Source organism: Epinephelus lanceolatus, chromosome 12, assembly GCF_041903045.1.
Source record: "Epinephelus lanceolatus isolate andai-2023 chromosome 12, ASM4190304v1, whole genome shotgun sequence".
Taxonomy (NCBI): Eukaryota; Metazoa; Chordata; class Actinopteri; order Perciformes; family Serranidae; genus Epinephelus; species Epinephelus lanceolatus.
Genome location: NC_135745.1, coordinates 5,297,136 through 5,312,070, shown reverse-complemented (window position 1 = coordinate 5,312,070; position 14,935 = coordinate 5,297,136). Strand labels below are relative to the sequence as shown.

The 14,935-nt window shown below is 40.2% G+C and overlaps 1 protein-coding gene across 2 annotated transcripts in view; it reads right to left on the bottom strand.

Annotated features, from left to right (window-relative positions):
• LOC117272259 (uncharacterized) overlaps positions 1-14,935 on the bottom strand; it is a 163,398-nt gene that overhangs the window by 74,822 nt on the left and 73,641 nt on the right. For both annotated transcript variants that reach the window (XM_078172892.1, XM_033651079.2), the window contains exons 3-5: positions 3,622-3,820; positions 3,092-3,290; positions 1,807-1,900 (exon numbers count right to left, since the gene is read on the bottom strand). In XM_078172892.1, coding sequence (XP_078029018.1) covers positions 1,807-1,900; positions 3,092-3,290; positions 3,622-3,820 — 492 coding nt within the window. The remainder of the gene's footprint in view (positions 1-1,806; positions 1,901-3,091; positions 3,291-3,621; positions 3,821-14,935) is intronic.

Here is a 14,935-nt window from a genome sequence, read left to right as displayed (position 1 = left end):
AGCACTGTGGGGTTCAGTGTTTTGCTCAACAAGACTTGACATCTTGACAGAGGGGGCTGGGGATTGAACCAGCAACAACTAGGGCTGACAGCCAACATTTATCACAACCTGAGCAAGAAGTTAAGTATTTACAACCATGGAAGTGGCCTCATGAGTGTAACTGTCAAACACATCGAATATCTCTCATCTTAAAAGTGGATGTAGTGACAAGAACAAAAATCAAAGAGATAAGAGAGGCTGACAAAATAGATAAGTGAAAATAACATTTCCTGTATATTTTCACTTGTAAATTCCACATATACTGTACTTTTTCTATATCATGATATATATTTAAGAGATGGGGTGGGTGATATATCAAATTAACTTGATGTATCGCAGCTATTTCCATGTGGGATGTATAAAATGACCATATTGAATATAAACTGTCATGTCGTTCTTTTTAAGGGTTGCATTTTGTTACCAACTGCGGCTTGCAAATATTATTAATATATAGCATGGAGAGGCGTTAGTTTGTTTCCAGCCCTGCATATCCACTGGCTACACTGGAAGCCCTACTGTAGCAATACTGCTGGTTGCCCAGAGGCTTATCATCATCAGACCAATAATTGACAGGGTTTCCAGATTACAATTAGGCCGGTCACGATAATTACTTTTGTTGAACAATATATTGTCCCTGAAATAACAGTAATAAATGATATTATTGTCATTTTCATACCATTTTAGTTGATATATTAATATAATAAATAAATAAATAACATAACCAGCACTGCTCACAGTAGACTGCACCATGGACACTTTATAGACACTATGGACACTTTATAGACACTATGGACACTTTATGGACACCACAGCAGTCTGCTGTTTTTGCACATACAATCACTTGCACCTTATCCACTGGTCATTTTCATTCACTGCTGCTCATTATTATCCACTTCCTATTATTTTTATTATTATTATTATTATTATTATTATAATTATTGTTATTTATCGCTGTCTCTTGTATTTTTTGTACTTATTTGCATGCCTAGTTATTTAAGTTTTTTAAGTTTAAATTTGAAATCTTGAATCTGACTTTCTCCTTGACTGCTGTAACACTGGAATTTCTCAATTATGGGATCAATAAAGGTGCATCTTATCTTATAATAGCATAATAATGCAGGTAGACCCTTTCAAAGAGCAATGATCTTTTAATTCCACCAGAAATGACTGCAAACCAATCTCATTTTTCTATTTATTCAGCTTAGGGGCTGTAAATAAAACACATCCACATTCAAGTTTTCTAATAACCAGGAAAACCCTGCTGTTTATTCTGGCATTATGTCGGCTAATATGTTGATGACATTCTTATGTAAACACAACAGTTAATATTGTACTATACTTGGACATGACCTGGGTCATTTTTGCTGACCTCAATAAATCAATAACAGAATTGTGGTAAGAGGCCAAAAAGAATTGTGCTTATATTGTTATGAATGTAAAATTATCATTAAAGTAGGCTAAACCGTTTTAATCCAACTTAATACATGTTGAAGTTAACTAATTTACTGAAATTTACTGTGATATATAATTACAGTGCACACATACAGTGGGGTCTCCAAGTAGTCAGGTACATTCAAAATACTAATCTGTTTTATGTGGCGCGTTGTTTTGCATTCTTAGATAAATTCATAATGTTCCTGTTATAAAGTCACATCAAAATCTTATCAGTCATGTCTAAAACATAGTTTCTGCTCACCATATCAACACTGCAGGATTCATTGTAATGTATAAAGAGTAAAGACAAGAGCAGAGTTTTTGCTGACTCACCCTTCCCTCTGTGTTGACAGGCCTGGCATGGCGATTGAACACATGAGCAAGGTCTTTATGATAAACCTTGAGACAGGAGTGGGATGGGATGTTTCTGGAAGCAAAGAGAACGCACAAAGTGACAGTTTAATGTGTGTGTGTGTGTGTGTGTGTGTGTGTGTATGCGTGTGTGTATAAAGTCCTACAGAGGGACAAACTGGCTGACTGGCTACTGGATCTTATATCTTCTGATAAATATGACTTTATTTAGGTAAGCGTTGAACCCTGTCTGTCTTCTGTTACCGGACAAGGCGCTGAGACTTTCTAAACCAACCCTATCCCTTAAAAATTACACTGATATACTACTTATTTGCAAAAGCAAATCAAGTTATGTCAATTTAATTTGTACAGGCCAACATCAAAAATTTGCCTCAAAAGGCTTTATAATCTGTACAGTATATGACATCAACTGTCCTCAGACCCTCAATTCAGTCAAGAAAACAGATGGGATGAGGGTTCTTTGGGACAGGGACCACTGTGCAAGCACAGGTATTCCGTCTGGTCATGCTGCCTTTGTGGTTTTGAATTTCCTCAGGCTCCTCCTAATGTTGTGCAATGATACAGTAACTGCATGTTCCTCTCCAGTGGGGACTTCCAAGCCCTGATACAACAGTTTTTCAGCTGCTGGTAGTGTTAGTCTTGAAAATTTGAACTCTTCAGCCAGAGAGATTTCCGAAATCACCGTCTGTTGGAACCAGTATTCCCGCTTCTTCCCGTAGCCTTGCTTAGCTTCCTTCACTGCTCTGTAGAGATTTTATGATGCAGCTGTAGGCCTCCAAAGCGTCATGGATGGTGAAATCCACCCATGACTTCTGGTTGAGAAAGGTCCTGATGGTCACTTTAGAAACAACATTGTCCACTAATTTTCTAAGAAATCCCACAACAGTCTGTTGATGCATTGATGTTGTTATCAGAGCTGCACCAGAACATGTCCCAGTCTGCGTCACACAGAGCGTCCTAAAATGCAGCCTTTGATTGGTCAGTCCTTCATGTGACCTCTCTATGAACCTGAACTTCCTGTCAGCCTTTGTTCCACACAACAACTACGGAAACAACTACTTCCAACTGAACATAGCTAATGCACTTATGTGTGGACATTATGAATAGGTAGAAAAAATAATAATTAATGATAAAATATTCAGGAATATGGTGTATATACATATAGTATGTCATTTTATGTTCACCCTGTATTACAATAATAACTCTGTGTTGGTGTATGTAAGTTTAATTGTTGATTTCTCCTTACCTGATGTCATCCAGGTCGTAGTAGACGTTGCGGCTGGTGTCTTTGATGTAGATGGCCATGTTGGGAGACTGTAGCATCTTCATGGTGAGCTGATGAGGGAAGGCAGTGACAAACAGAGCCCGTAGAGCGTCCCGACTACTGATCTCAGCGGGCATCCTGACCTGCTTTGTCTCCTCCCCATACTGCAGGTACAACACACCTAACAGAGCACACACACACACACACACACACACAGGGTTTTAGTGTCTCACAGGACTCTGCAGTGTGATAATACTGCCACATGTATCAATCTGAATGCAACATGTCTGACATAATCCAATACCACAGTTAATACGCTGTACAAATCAAACACTTCCCTTTAACGATGCTGTTGGTTCATAGTGTTATTTAGGTATTACATCAGATACCTAATATCAAAGGACTCGGATCAGAAAACCTTGAAAGTTTATGATAACACTTGCAATTAATGTATCTGTGTGCGTGTGTGTGTGTGTGTGTGTGTGTGTGTGTGTGTGTGCATGTCTCCCTACCAAGCGGCATCTCTCTTGTCTGACCACTTGACCGGCCCACAGGTAGACTTGCTCTGGCTTTACAGCCCCTTGTAAAGGGGACTGTGGGGGGCAGCACCTCTCCATCAGACATTGTCTCTAAAGCCAGAGGATCTTGCTGCTCTGTCAAGCCCACCACACTGGCACAGGTGGGGCTTTCAGAGGGCCTAGGACTCCTTGCCTGGATGGAATGAAAAAGGAGAGAAGAGCAGACTGAATTACACTAAGATCACATGGGATTCTAGTCCTGCAGGAAGAATAGTAGCATGGAAATGTAGAAAAATGTAGAATGCGTTTGAATGATGATGAGACAGCTTCCAGAGTTGGTCTTTTGAGAGGGGCAATATGTATTTCTTACAAAGAGACAAATATTAATACAGCTACCTCTGCCACTGCTTTCCGCCACCAGAGGAAAGCTTCATGGATTTCCATTCTTATTGTATATGTATTGGTCACAGCCAGCACTCACATGTCTGTAACATCCACAATGCTTGCCATCATTGTCTGAAAGTCTCTCACTGTGGCAGCCAAGTACACTCAGGATCAGAAATAGGTTTGCCAGGTAAATTTAACAATATAAAATTCACATACAAGGAATTTGCCTTAGTGTTTGATCCATAGCAATAATCGTAGTAGAGAAAAAAAACATACAAGCAAGTTCTTCAAAGGGTTGAGAAACGCAAATAAAATACAACAAAGTTACAATTAAATTAGAAATATGTCCAATATATCTATTCAAAAATGAATTGCATAACAGTTTTGTGCAAGACTGTGCAAAATATTGTCCAAGAAATGTGCAAAAAGTCACAGAATAATTTATTGAGATAATGGGCAGTTATGCACAAAGATGAAAATCCAAACTAGAATTACTGCCTCGCAATTGTATGCCTCTGCGCACCAGTCAAGTTGCACTTACAGTTTACATCAATGTCTGTGAAACACATCTACCTCTAACAGCAATGAAAATCTTTACAATCAGCACAGTTTCAGGGTGGACACTCAAGATAAGTGTCACAAATTCAGTATCCCACCAAATATTTCCTCTTCTGAAATTTTGTCATAATGAGCATATGAATGAGCATATGAATTCTTGAGTTATGGTCAAAAGCATGTTTTGTGAGGTCACAGTCAATTGATCGATCAATTAATTCTTGAATCCAAGAAGTCCAAAAATTTGAGAAAACCCCCAATCAGGTTTGCTGAAATATTGTCCACAAGAATGCCATCAATGCAAGGTCACACTGACCTTGACCTTTGACCACCAAAATCTAATCAGTTCATGATTGAGTCCAGCGGATGTTTCTGCCATATTTGAAGAAATTCCCTTGTTCTTGAGATATCATATTCACCAGAGTAGGACGTACATCAGATAATCCAAAAACATAATGCCTACAGCCACAGCTATTGCCCATGTGGAGGCATAAAAATTTCAGAGATGTGTGTTAATGTAACCCACTGTGACAGATGTTAAGACTTCTGTATCATGAAGTGTCTATGGAGCTAAATGGGAGTCAGCGTCAGCATGGGGGTCCTGGGCCTTGTTGATTAAGACACCTGCAGATGGGAAGAAACTGTTTTTGTGGCCACTTCCTGCTTCACCTTTGACCTACTGCACTTACTGCAGTTAAGAGCACACAGTCGTCGTGTATAAAAAGGATTTGAAACATTTCATGAGTGCTCACTTTCAGTCGTTCTGTGGGTGAAGTATATAGGCTACTTGTAATGATTAAGGTTGGGGTGGAATGTTTTATGTCAAAGAGGGTCCTCACAAGGACGCACAAACATGTGAGAGTCTGTGTGTGTATAAAGCAGTGAGTTGATCAGAGATGATTGGTCTGATGTGGACTTCCTCTTGGCAGCACAGCCATGTGACTTGGTCCTGTATGCAGACGCTCTCATTGATGCACGGCCACTGAACTGATGTTTGAAACCTGACATGTGCACAAGTGCATACACAAGCACACATACAGAGACTGCACACACGTGAACACTGAGTCACTACACTATAATGACAAGGTAAGCCACACTGGGCTGAATAATGCCCTGTGGCTTACAGCCCACACATTCACAGTACTCTGCACACACTGCATAAGTTATGCTGCTGAGAATTAGTGGATGTCATGTGTCTGTAAAGATGCTAGACAGACACCATACTGTATATTACAATTGGTTTTGACCACATGCAAACTGAGTGGTCACCCAGAGTGGCATCAGCTCAGGGGGACGCGGAGCAGGAGTGGTGGTTTGGGAATCATGCTATGTCTAAACTGACAGAAAGACAGTATGGCTGTGGGGCGGGGCTTGTGAAGGTACTGTAGGTCATACAGAGTTCAGTGATGATGATGTGAGACCAAGCTGAGGGTCTGTTCAAACTAAAATATTATTCCTCCCTTTAAGACACTTACGCAACTCACACATCGTCTCCTTAACTGAAAGAGTCCTATTTTAATTCATTTAATTAAGGGGAATTTTATTGGGACATAGAACTCATTAGCTATGTTGAGTACATATGAGTAGTTACGATACGCGTGCACCTATCATGGTATCTCCTGACTCCAGGTTGTTAGCTGCTCTGCCTATCTGGTAGTGAATTTAACAGTCACAGAGGAACAAGAGGAACGGACTGAAAGAAGACGCTGCACACTGGTCAGAGACCTGTTTGTGTTGACCAGCTGTCTTTGGTTTTGAAAGGCAAAGCCACAGGAGTGTACTGAGCAATGTGCTGATTCTTCTTTATGTAGACTGTCCCTGCCATGTAGAGAGGTAGCTGGGCAGCCAGGTAACTACCTTGTTGAAACACGAACACCTACTTTTCTGTGCCGAAAACAAATTCTCTGTGTGCCTTCACCTGATTGTGAAATGTTCAGAAAACCTAGAGAAAGAGTCTGCCGCTGTCCCGTTATCTACAAAACCCTGTTTATCTATGGCTACTTGTACATGCACTAAAATTGCTTTTGCTCTTATTCCAAAAAAGACAATATTTCTACTAAGCTGTTTACATGTCTGATGAAAATGAATATTCCACTTATATTCCTGTTTACATGCAGCCGTGCATACTCTGATAAATGTGCTCTAATGTGAAGTTTATCATGTCATAATTTGGAATACAACAGCTGGAACTGCTTGTCTTTTGCTTCTTTGCATAAAAAATAGTGGTCCAAGTGGTGGTGGACTTGTTAGACTGTGTGAATGCAGCCTCCCTCTTTCATGCCTTTAACCACCTTCTTAAAAAGGTCAGTGTGGTGATATTTGAGCATATCCAAAAACCTGTTGATATCCAAGTCTTTCCTAATGTTTAAACAGGTTGTGTGTTACAAACTGCAGTAAAAACCCCACTTGAGACGCATACTCTAAAGGCTCTGTGTACATGAATGTGTACAGAATGTTTTTAAAACCTGAATAATACTGGCATATCCCATGGCTTAATCGAAAAAAGCTAAATCCACCTAATCCAGAAAATCCAAATGGAATATGCTGTTTACATGACTTTGTTTGAAATTCAGAATATTGTCATGTTCGGAACAATAGGTGAATATTAGTGTGCATGGGAATGCTTTCAATAAAATGCAGTCGAAAAGTGATTCTTATACATTTGACTCCTATTCCATACTTAAACGTTAATTGAATATGTATCTACATACATATACAATGAAAAAAACTGTAGTTTGGTCCATTTTTGGAACAGCCTCTTGATCGAAAAACTCATCTCAATTCAAAACTATTCATTTTATAAGCTTAAATTATTGACTTTATCGGAAGAGTGCAACTCTCGAAACAGATGTGAAGCCATCAGTTAAGCCCCTTTCCCACTGGGCAAAAAACCTGCTAACACCCACTAAAACCTGGCAATTATATTTACTGGGAAAGGTTACAAACTGCTTTCACTCAAACGACGCACAAATGACTCTGCAGTAGTCATGGGTATGTATCAGCCTCAGTTCCAATCAGCTCCGATCAGCAGTGGCGGAAATACAACACCCAGGTAAACACACACAACTTTAGCCTCTTTGCCTGTGCGATGCAATGAGGAACCACCTCAAATTACCATCCATCCCTGTCCAAGCAGCCCTCGAACATCATTCAAAATTTAGTCGGCACTGAGTTTGAGAGAGAGACTGAATAAGTATGATTCAAAATAAGAAGTAACCACCATGACATTTTTACTGGCCTCCCTACCGCTTTCCACTGTTTACTGACCCATTTTCCCACCTGTTCATGAAATCAAACATGACACACCAGAAGAAGGAAAAAAGGCTCTGGTCTACTGACAATGGGAGAGCAGTTTATTCCCCATCTGTAATGGGTTTTCCTGTGTTTCGAAAAATCTGCATACACATGCTAATTTTGATGGGAAAAGGATGTGAGATGTAGTTGTTGGAGTTACCACTCACAGCTGTACAGTGGTGTTAGAGAGTGTAACTGTGTATATATTTTTCTAATTCATTTACTAATTTAATCACCTATTTTATAATATTTATTAATATTGTCTTTCATGTAATCAATTGTTTCATTCGTGGTCTTTCCATTGTAATTGTGCTTGGCAACACATGTTAAACATCATGCCAGCACAGCCTACTGAACTGAATTGAACTGAATTGAGTGGAGCTTCTTCTAGTGGTGGGCGATAAAACGATAACATATTGTATTGCGATAAACACTTATGTGCCGTCGATAGAAAAAAACGTTCGATATAACATTCGATAATGTTACTGTATTCTGTCGGGAAAAAACACGAGGAAAGCCGAGCAAGTCCTCGGAGTTAGGTTGGTTGCATGAACACACTCACTTATCCCTGGTAACCCAGCAAGGGTGTCACACAAACAGCTAACATTGTCAGGTTTGGTTGCGCCATCCTCGTGTGTGAACACAGGTCTGCTTACAAATATTGGTAGTCGCGGGTTACGTTTTTTTGGGCTTGTTTCTAAAGTGGAGTTGCTTATTTGGGCTTGCTCTCTAAACGTCAAATTTCTCTAAATATATCTGTCTAATAAGTTATTTAAACGTATGACAGTATGTCGGACTGCTGGATGTTTCCACAGCTCCGCTCCTTCCGCCCCTCTCCTTCTCCGCATACACACAGGTGATGGTCAGTCAATGAGACTTCTCACATTTAAAATGCGACAATTTCGCTAACAAGTGGGCGAAATATGCAAAGAATACAATAAAGATTTGTAGAAAGAGAGAGGAATAAAAGATTCGACTTCAAGAGGGGGACGATTCAAAGGCGGTGTGCAGATTCAGATTCTGTGTGAAATACGTACTCATCATTCAGATCATGTTCAGCATAGCAGCACTGTTACAGTTGTTGCAGTTATTTCTTATTTCTTATCTGCTCATCTGAAAGCATTTTAATTCAATTTATGTTGGTCTGAATTTATCTTACCATTTTACTGGATGTCCACTGCTGTTACATGTCATTACAAGTCTACCTCAGGTTTCCTCGCTATGTGAATCACTTACTCATCTGTACAGTCTTCTGTTCTGCTGGTCATCTTTACAGATATGTTTGCCTGAAAGCATTTACTAGCTTTACTTGATGTTAAGAGAAAACTGTTCCTTTTTTATTTAGTTTTTATACCATCTTGTGTATGTTCAATTATTTGAGTGTTTTCTAATGGCTGTGTTGACATTACATTTTCCTCCGTGTGCACTGACTGATGACTGTGATTGAAATCAGAAGAAAGCTATTGAGTTTAAAATAAATGTGTTAAAATGTATTCATTTTCTCCTGGTCCTTATTTTAAATAGGTTATAAAAATTTTCTTGATAAGTATTGTTATCAATCAATATGAACCAGCTATATCGTGATATACTTTTCATCCATATCGCCCACCCCTAGCTTCTTCCTGCACAAATGATCTCTGGCTGAGTACAGACACAGGCTGCATTAATTAGTGACAGCCAATAAGACCTGCTGTTTGTCATTTTAACTTAAGAAAGTGTAAATCACAGTCAGTGTCTGGTCCAGGTAAAAAGAAAAGCCATTAGCGTCAGAGTTTAGCAAATCTCTCACCTTGTCTTAAGAGACAGGTGGAGACAGAGCAACATTTCCTACTACAATGTAACACATGGGGCGGCACGGTGGTGTGGTGGTTAGCACTCTCGCCTCACAGCAAGAGGGTTGCCGGTTCGATCCCGGGTGTGGGAGCCCTTCTGTGTGGAGTTTGCATGTTCTCCCCGTGTCAGCGTGGGTTCTCTCCGGGCACTCTGGCTTCCTCCCACAGTCCAAAGACATGCAGATTGGGGATTAGGTTAATTGATAACTCTAAATTGTCCGTAGGTGTGAATGTGAGCGTGAATGGTTGTTTGTCTCTATGTGTCAGCCCTGCAATAGTCTGGCCTGTCTGGCCTGCCTGCCTCTCGCCCGATGTCAGCTGGGATAGGCTCCAGCCCCCCCGCGACCCTCAAGAGGATGAAGCGGTTAGTATGTTAGAATGTTAGAATGTAACACATATGAAGACATCAGAACAAACAAATGTATTTACAAAAATTAAATGCAAACTCCAAGATGTGGATACAGTCTCTGACCAGACTAAAATGACACATCTAATTGGAGAAAATAGTGTCAGCGCCATAGATGTAGCAAGATATTTCAGTGCATGTCACAGCCTAACTGTACGTTCACACCAAAAGCTGCCAGAGCTGCAAAGGCGACAGGTCTAATTCATTTTCAATGGACATGTGGTGACCAGAGGCGCTTTGGGCTGCCAAAGTGATGAGCGGCGGCGGTTTGGTGAATTGAGCTGCAAATGAAAGTTGAAGACTGGTTAACTTTATGCAAATTAGCTATAACGCGTTTGAGCTGCAAATGACCAGGCACCAATCGGAATGTAGATGTCCATCTCTTGTGTTGAACCCAGAGAACATCCTCAGAAACTTTTAGTTCCTACTACATATTCGTTCCTACTTCAAAACAAGCAGCAAGCTGTCAAACTGATCTATGTTAAGCCTGAAGTAGCGCTGGAACCTCTCCCCATCCAGCCGCAGCTCCCGCACCAGCCGATGATATTCCCTGTGCTGTTCACAGCCTGGGAGGATATCGTGAACCCAGACCCGACGGCGGCTACATCCACGCAGGTACCACCACGCAGCACAAATTACAAGAGTGTCTTCTTCCATGCTGAATCGATACACAAGTGTGGACAAGCGCACGTACTTATACAATTTCTTTGTGTTCTGGAAAGCTTCAATTCATTTGCTCTCCTTACCACCAGTTTAACTAATCGCGCTGTAGGCACTCGAACCCAAACCACTGACAGTGTTTCCCCTAGGTTTACAGCTTTGGGGAGGGAATAACAAATCAAAAATTTTTGCTCATATTCGGTTCGGGTTCGGCCCACTTGACATGCTGCTGTGTTGTGCTACGGCCTATTCAAGTGCTGAAATCTGTTATTTACATGACAACGCCTGAATGCAACACAGACTGTGTGTGTTTAATGTTTAATGTCAGACATATTTAGACTTTTTGTTCTGTTTTCATTGTCCAAACGTGAAAGTTTCTGTACTCAGGCAAATGCACGAAGTCACATTTCTGTGCTCCAGCCAGTAACCTGCTTTGTGGCTCCTTTAAATTGAGAAGCATAATGGAGCATTCAGAATTTGACGTCATGAGCAACTTGAGCTGCTTTCGCTGCCACAGATATTTTACCAGCGGCGCTTTCCTGTCACTTGGACAGTGTACAGTATAAACTTCACAGTGAAAAAACTCAAAGATGTAAAGGATTTAGAGAAATCAGATCATATTTCACACAGTGAACATGAGGGCCAGCCAACCTTTTGTCAACACACAGACGTGTAAGAACATGTTCAGCTATCTGCCAGACCAAATTAGAAAAGCATCAAGAGTCAGAGCTCAGGAAAACTACCAAGGCTCCATGAAAGTACCACACAATACACATATTCTATACAACACTAGAAGAAGTCGTCCTCGAATTTGATAAAGGTTTGCTCTGGACAAACGTCAGTATCCAAAGCTCGTTAAGCCCTACCAATTTTTTACTAACATTAAATTTTACTATAATTATTCTAAACAAAATATTTAACAAATGTACTATGGAACAATAGGATATATTAGTAACTAAATCACCACATTGAATGGAATCAAATGGGATCAAAGACAAGTGAACATCAGCAGCACATTTTGTGGCAATGCAGCCATATCCTTTGTACAAAGGTAAGTTTGACCTGATGATAATGTCATAGGAAAGATAAAGGAGCATGCCAATAAAAAGAATTCATCCTCTGAGGAGCATGAATGATGCAACTAAAGGAATGGTCAGGAGTCACCAAAACCTTAAAATTAGTGATGCACCGACTCAAAACATTGGAGCAGTATGAGCACCCATTATTTAACACATTATGCATCAGCCACACATGACTACTTCTTATTACATAATTGGGGATATCTGAAAACAAAACTGTATGAACCTGGACCTGTGTGCCAGTGTGGGCACACAAATGACTCTATGACAAATTTGTGGCAAAAATTAAGAACATTTTTTCAATGAACAATTGCAGGGAATCCATAATATCAGATTACAGATTCAGAGAATCTGGTAAATATCTCTGCTTGTAAGGGGCAAGGCTGAATCCCTCAGGTAGCATCATAAACAGACACGACTTTTATAAAAGATATTACTACATGGGCTTGAGAACACTTCAGAAAATGGTTGTCAGTGAGAACAGTTAATCACTGTATCTACAATTGAAAGTGAAGACTCTACCATGCAAAGTAAGTCATACACCAACAACATCCAGAAACATCACCGACTTCTCTGGGCCAGAGCTCATCTGAGATGAGACTGAAACAAAGTGGAAAAATGTGCTGTGGGCTGATAAGTCCAATTTTCAATTTTCAGTGTTTTTGGAGATCATGGACACTGTGTCCTCTGGGCTAAAGGGCAAAAGGACCACCCAGACCAGTACCAGCGCAAAGTCCAAAAGCCACTTTCTGTGATGGTATGGGGGTGTGTTAGTGTTCATAACATGCGTACATCTATGAATGCTGAAAGGTACATCCAGGTTTTGAAACAACATATGCTGCTGTCCAGACAACATCTTTTTCACGGATGCCTTCTTAGTCAAAGAGTGTGGTTACTAGACCTGTCACCCAATGAGAATGTGTGGTGCATTATGAAGCAAAAAATATGATGGTGAAGACCACAGATTGTTGAGCAACTGAAGTCATTAAACAAGAATGGGAGAGAATTTCAAATTTAAAACTTCAACAGTTAGTGTTCTCAGTTCTCAAACTCTGAGTGGTGTTAAAAGAAAAGGTGAAGTAAATATGCCCGTGTCCCAACATCTTTGGAATGTGTTGCAGGCATAGGGCAGCTGTGGCACAGAAAGTAGAGCAGGTTGCCCACTAATTGGAAGACTGGTGGTTCATCCCCAGTTCCTCCAGTCTGCATGCCAAAGGGTCCTTGTGCAAAACATTGAACCTCAAATTCCTCCTGATGGCTGTGCCACTGGTTTGTGGGTGATTGCAGCTGTTAAACTGATGAGCAGGTGGCAACTCGTATGGTAATCGGCTACCTATGCGTGAATGGGTGAATATGACATGTACTGTAAAAGCAGTTTAAGTGGTCGGAAGACTAGAAAGGCCCTAGGGTTGTCAAAAGTATTGATACTCTGAAAAGTATCGATACTCAAACGCTGTATCTGGATACAATACTAATTTACAAAAGCATTGATACTAACAGTGCACGCCACCTCAACGCCTGTCAGGTACGCACGATGGGTCCGACGGACACGCGCTGTGCAGGCAGCGTCTGGCAGGCACAGAGCCCTCGCTGCAACCCGGCTTGTTGTCGTCGCTGTGCATGCATGCACACATTTCTGCTGTAATATGGCTAGCGCGACTGCAGGAGGATCAGAGCAGCCAGTTTTGGTGAAAAATGATAAAGGAAAAAGCGCTCTTTGGAAATATTTAGTGAAGTGAACACAGCACGCTGCAGACGGCAGGTACAGCCCCTCCCCTCACTAGCAGCTGAGCAGCTGGTGTCGCCAGCATCAAACTAAAATATAACTTCTAACGTTAATGTGGGAGCTAAGCAGAAAACTTTATCAACATTAATAGACAATGTTAGTTTAACAGGACATCGCAATGATGTGTGTCTGAAAAGTTATGTTAACTGTAAAGTCACAGATTGAAGCTGAAAAAACATTTGGTTTCTCCCGTAACCCCTGGTTCTCTGATCACATAGTGAGGTAGAAACAGGAGCATCCCGAGCCTAAACTACCATCTCTATTTGATCAGCAACGAAAATATGGTGCCAATTCACCAGAAGCACAGAAAATAAACAGGGCTGTAGATAAATACATTTGTATGGACAGATCTTGTTTCTGGTTGTTATTTATTTTGGGGGGATTTTTTGTTGTTATCATTGATGTTACTGTTCTGATCTTTATTTAAAAAATGACATGCCTCTTAATTTTTTGCTGCTGTATCGAAAATGGTATCGAGTATTGAATATTTTCCTGGGTATCGATATTGAGTTTGAAATTTTAGTATTGTGACAACCCTAAAAGGCGCTATACAAATACAAGTCTGTTTACCATTATATTCAGAATAACTGTATATTTACTAGGGATGTCCCGAACTCTATTAAACTCAGTCTGGACTGTCTCAGGAAGGTTTATGGGTTGATGCTGTTTGTCAGGCAGGTAGGAGGCTCAATTATCTGTGAGTGTAGCTGTGCTGTAAATAAACAGTAAGAACTCCGTTTTCTCTGGCAGAGAGGAAAGTTAAGTTTTATCCGCCAACTCTGTGAAAGGACACAAGTTTTAACCTCCAGACTAACATGTTGCAGATTATGAAAGAACTCAGGCTTTAATTAAGTATTTTTCTGCTTCTTAACAGTGAGATGGATAAGTCAGCGTTTACAGTGAACCTGGGTACAAATCCTAGTTGTCTCAGTTAAGTTTTTGTGGTGTCAAAGTTTTTGAGAGCATAAGCTTTTCAAATGATTAAGTGTGTGCTCGTAAATCGCCCCTCAAACCTGTCAAATACTGCTGGAGAAATGACAGTTTTTAAGTGTGCAGAAATCATTGTAGTTGTAAAAAAAGATTACTCTAATTTCTGATACATAAAATAAGCCTAACCAGATTAGTGTAAAGATTATAAAAATTAAAATCACATTTTAATTTACAAAAATGTTTTGAATTTTTGTCAAATAAAACTACACTTATACTATGAAAGATAAAAATGGCTAAAATGTGACAAAAACTAATAAGTATTTTCATCTCAAGACTAAGACTAAATTTAAAATAGCTTTTGCACAGATCGATATTTTAA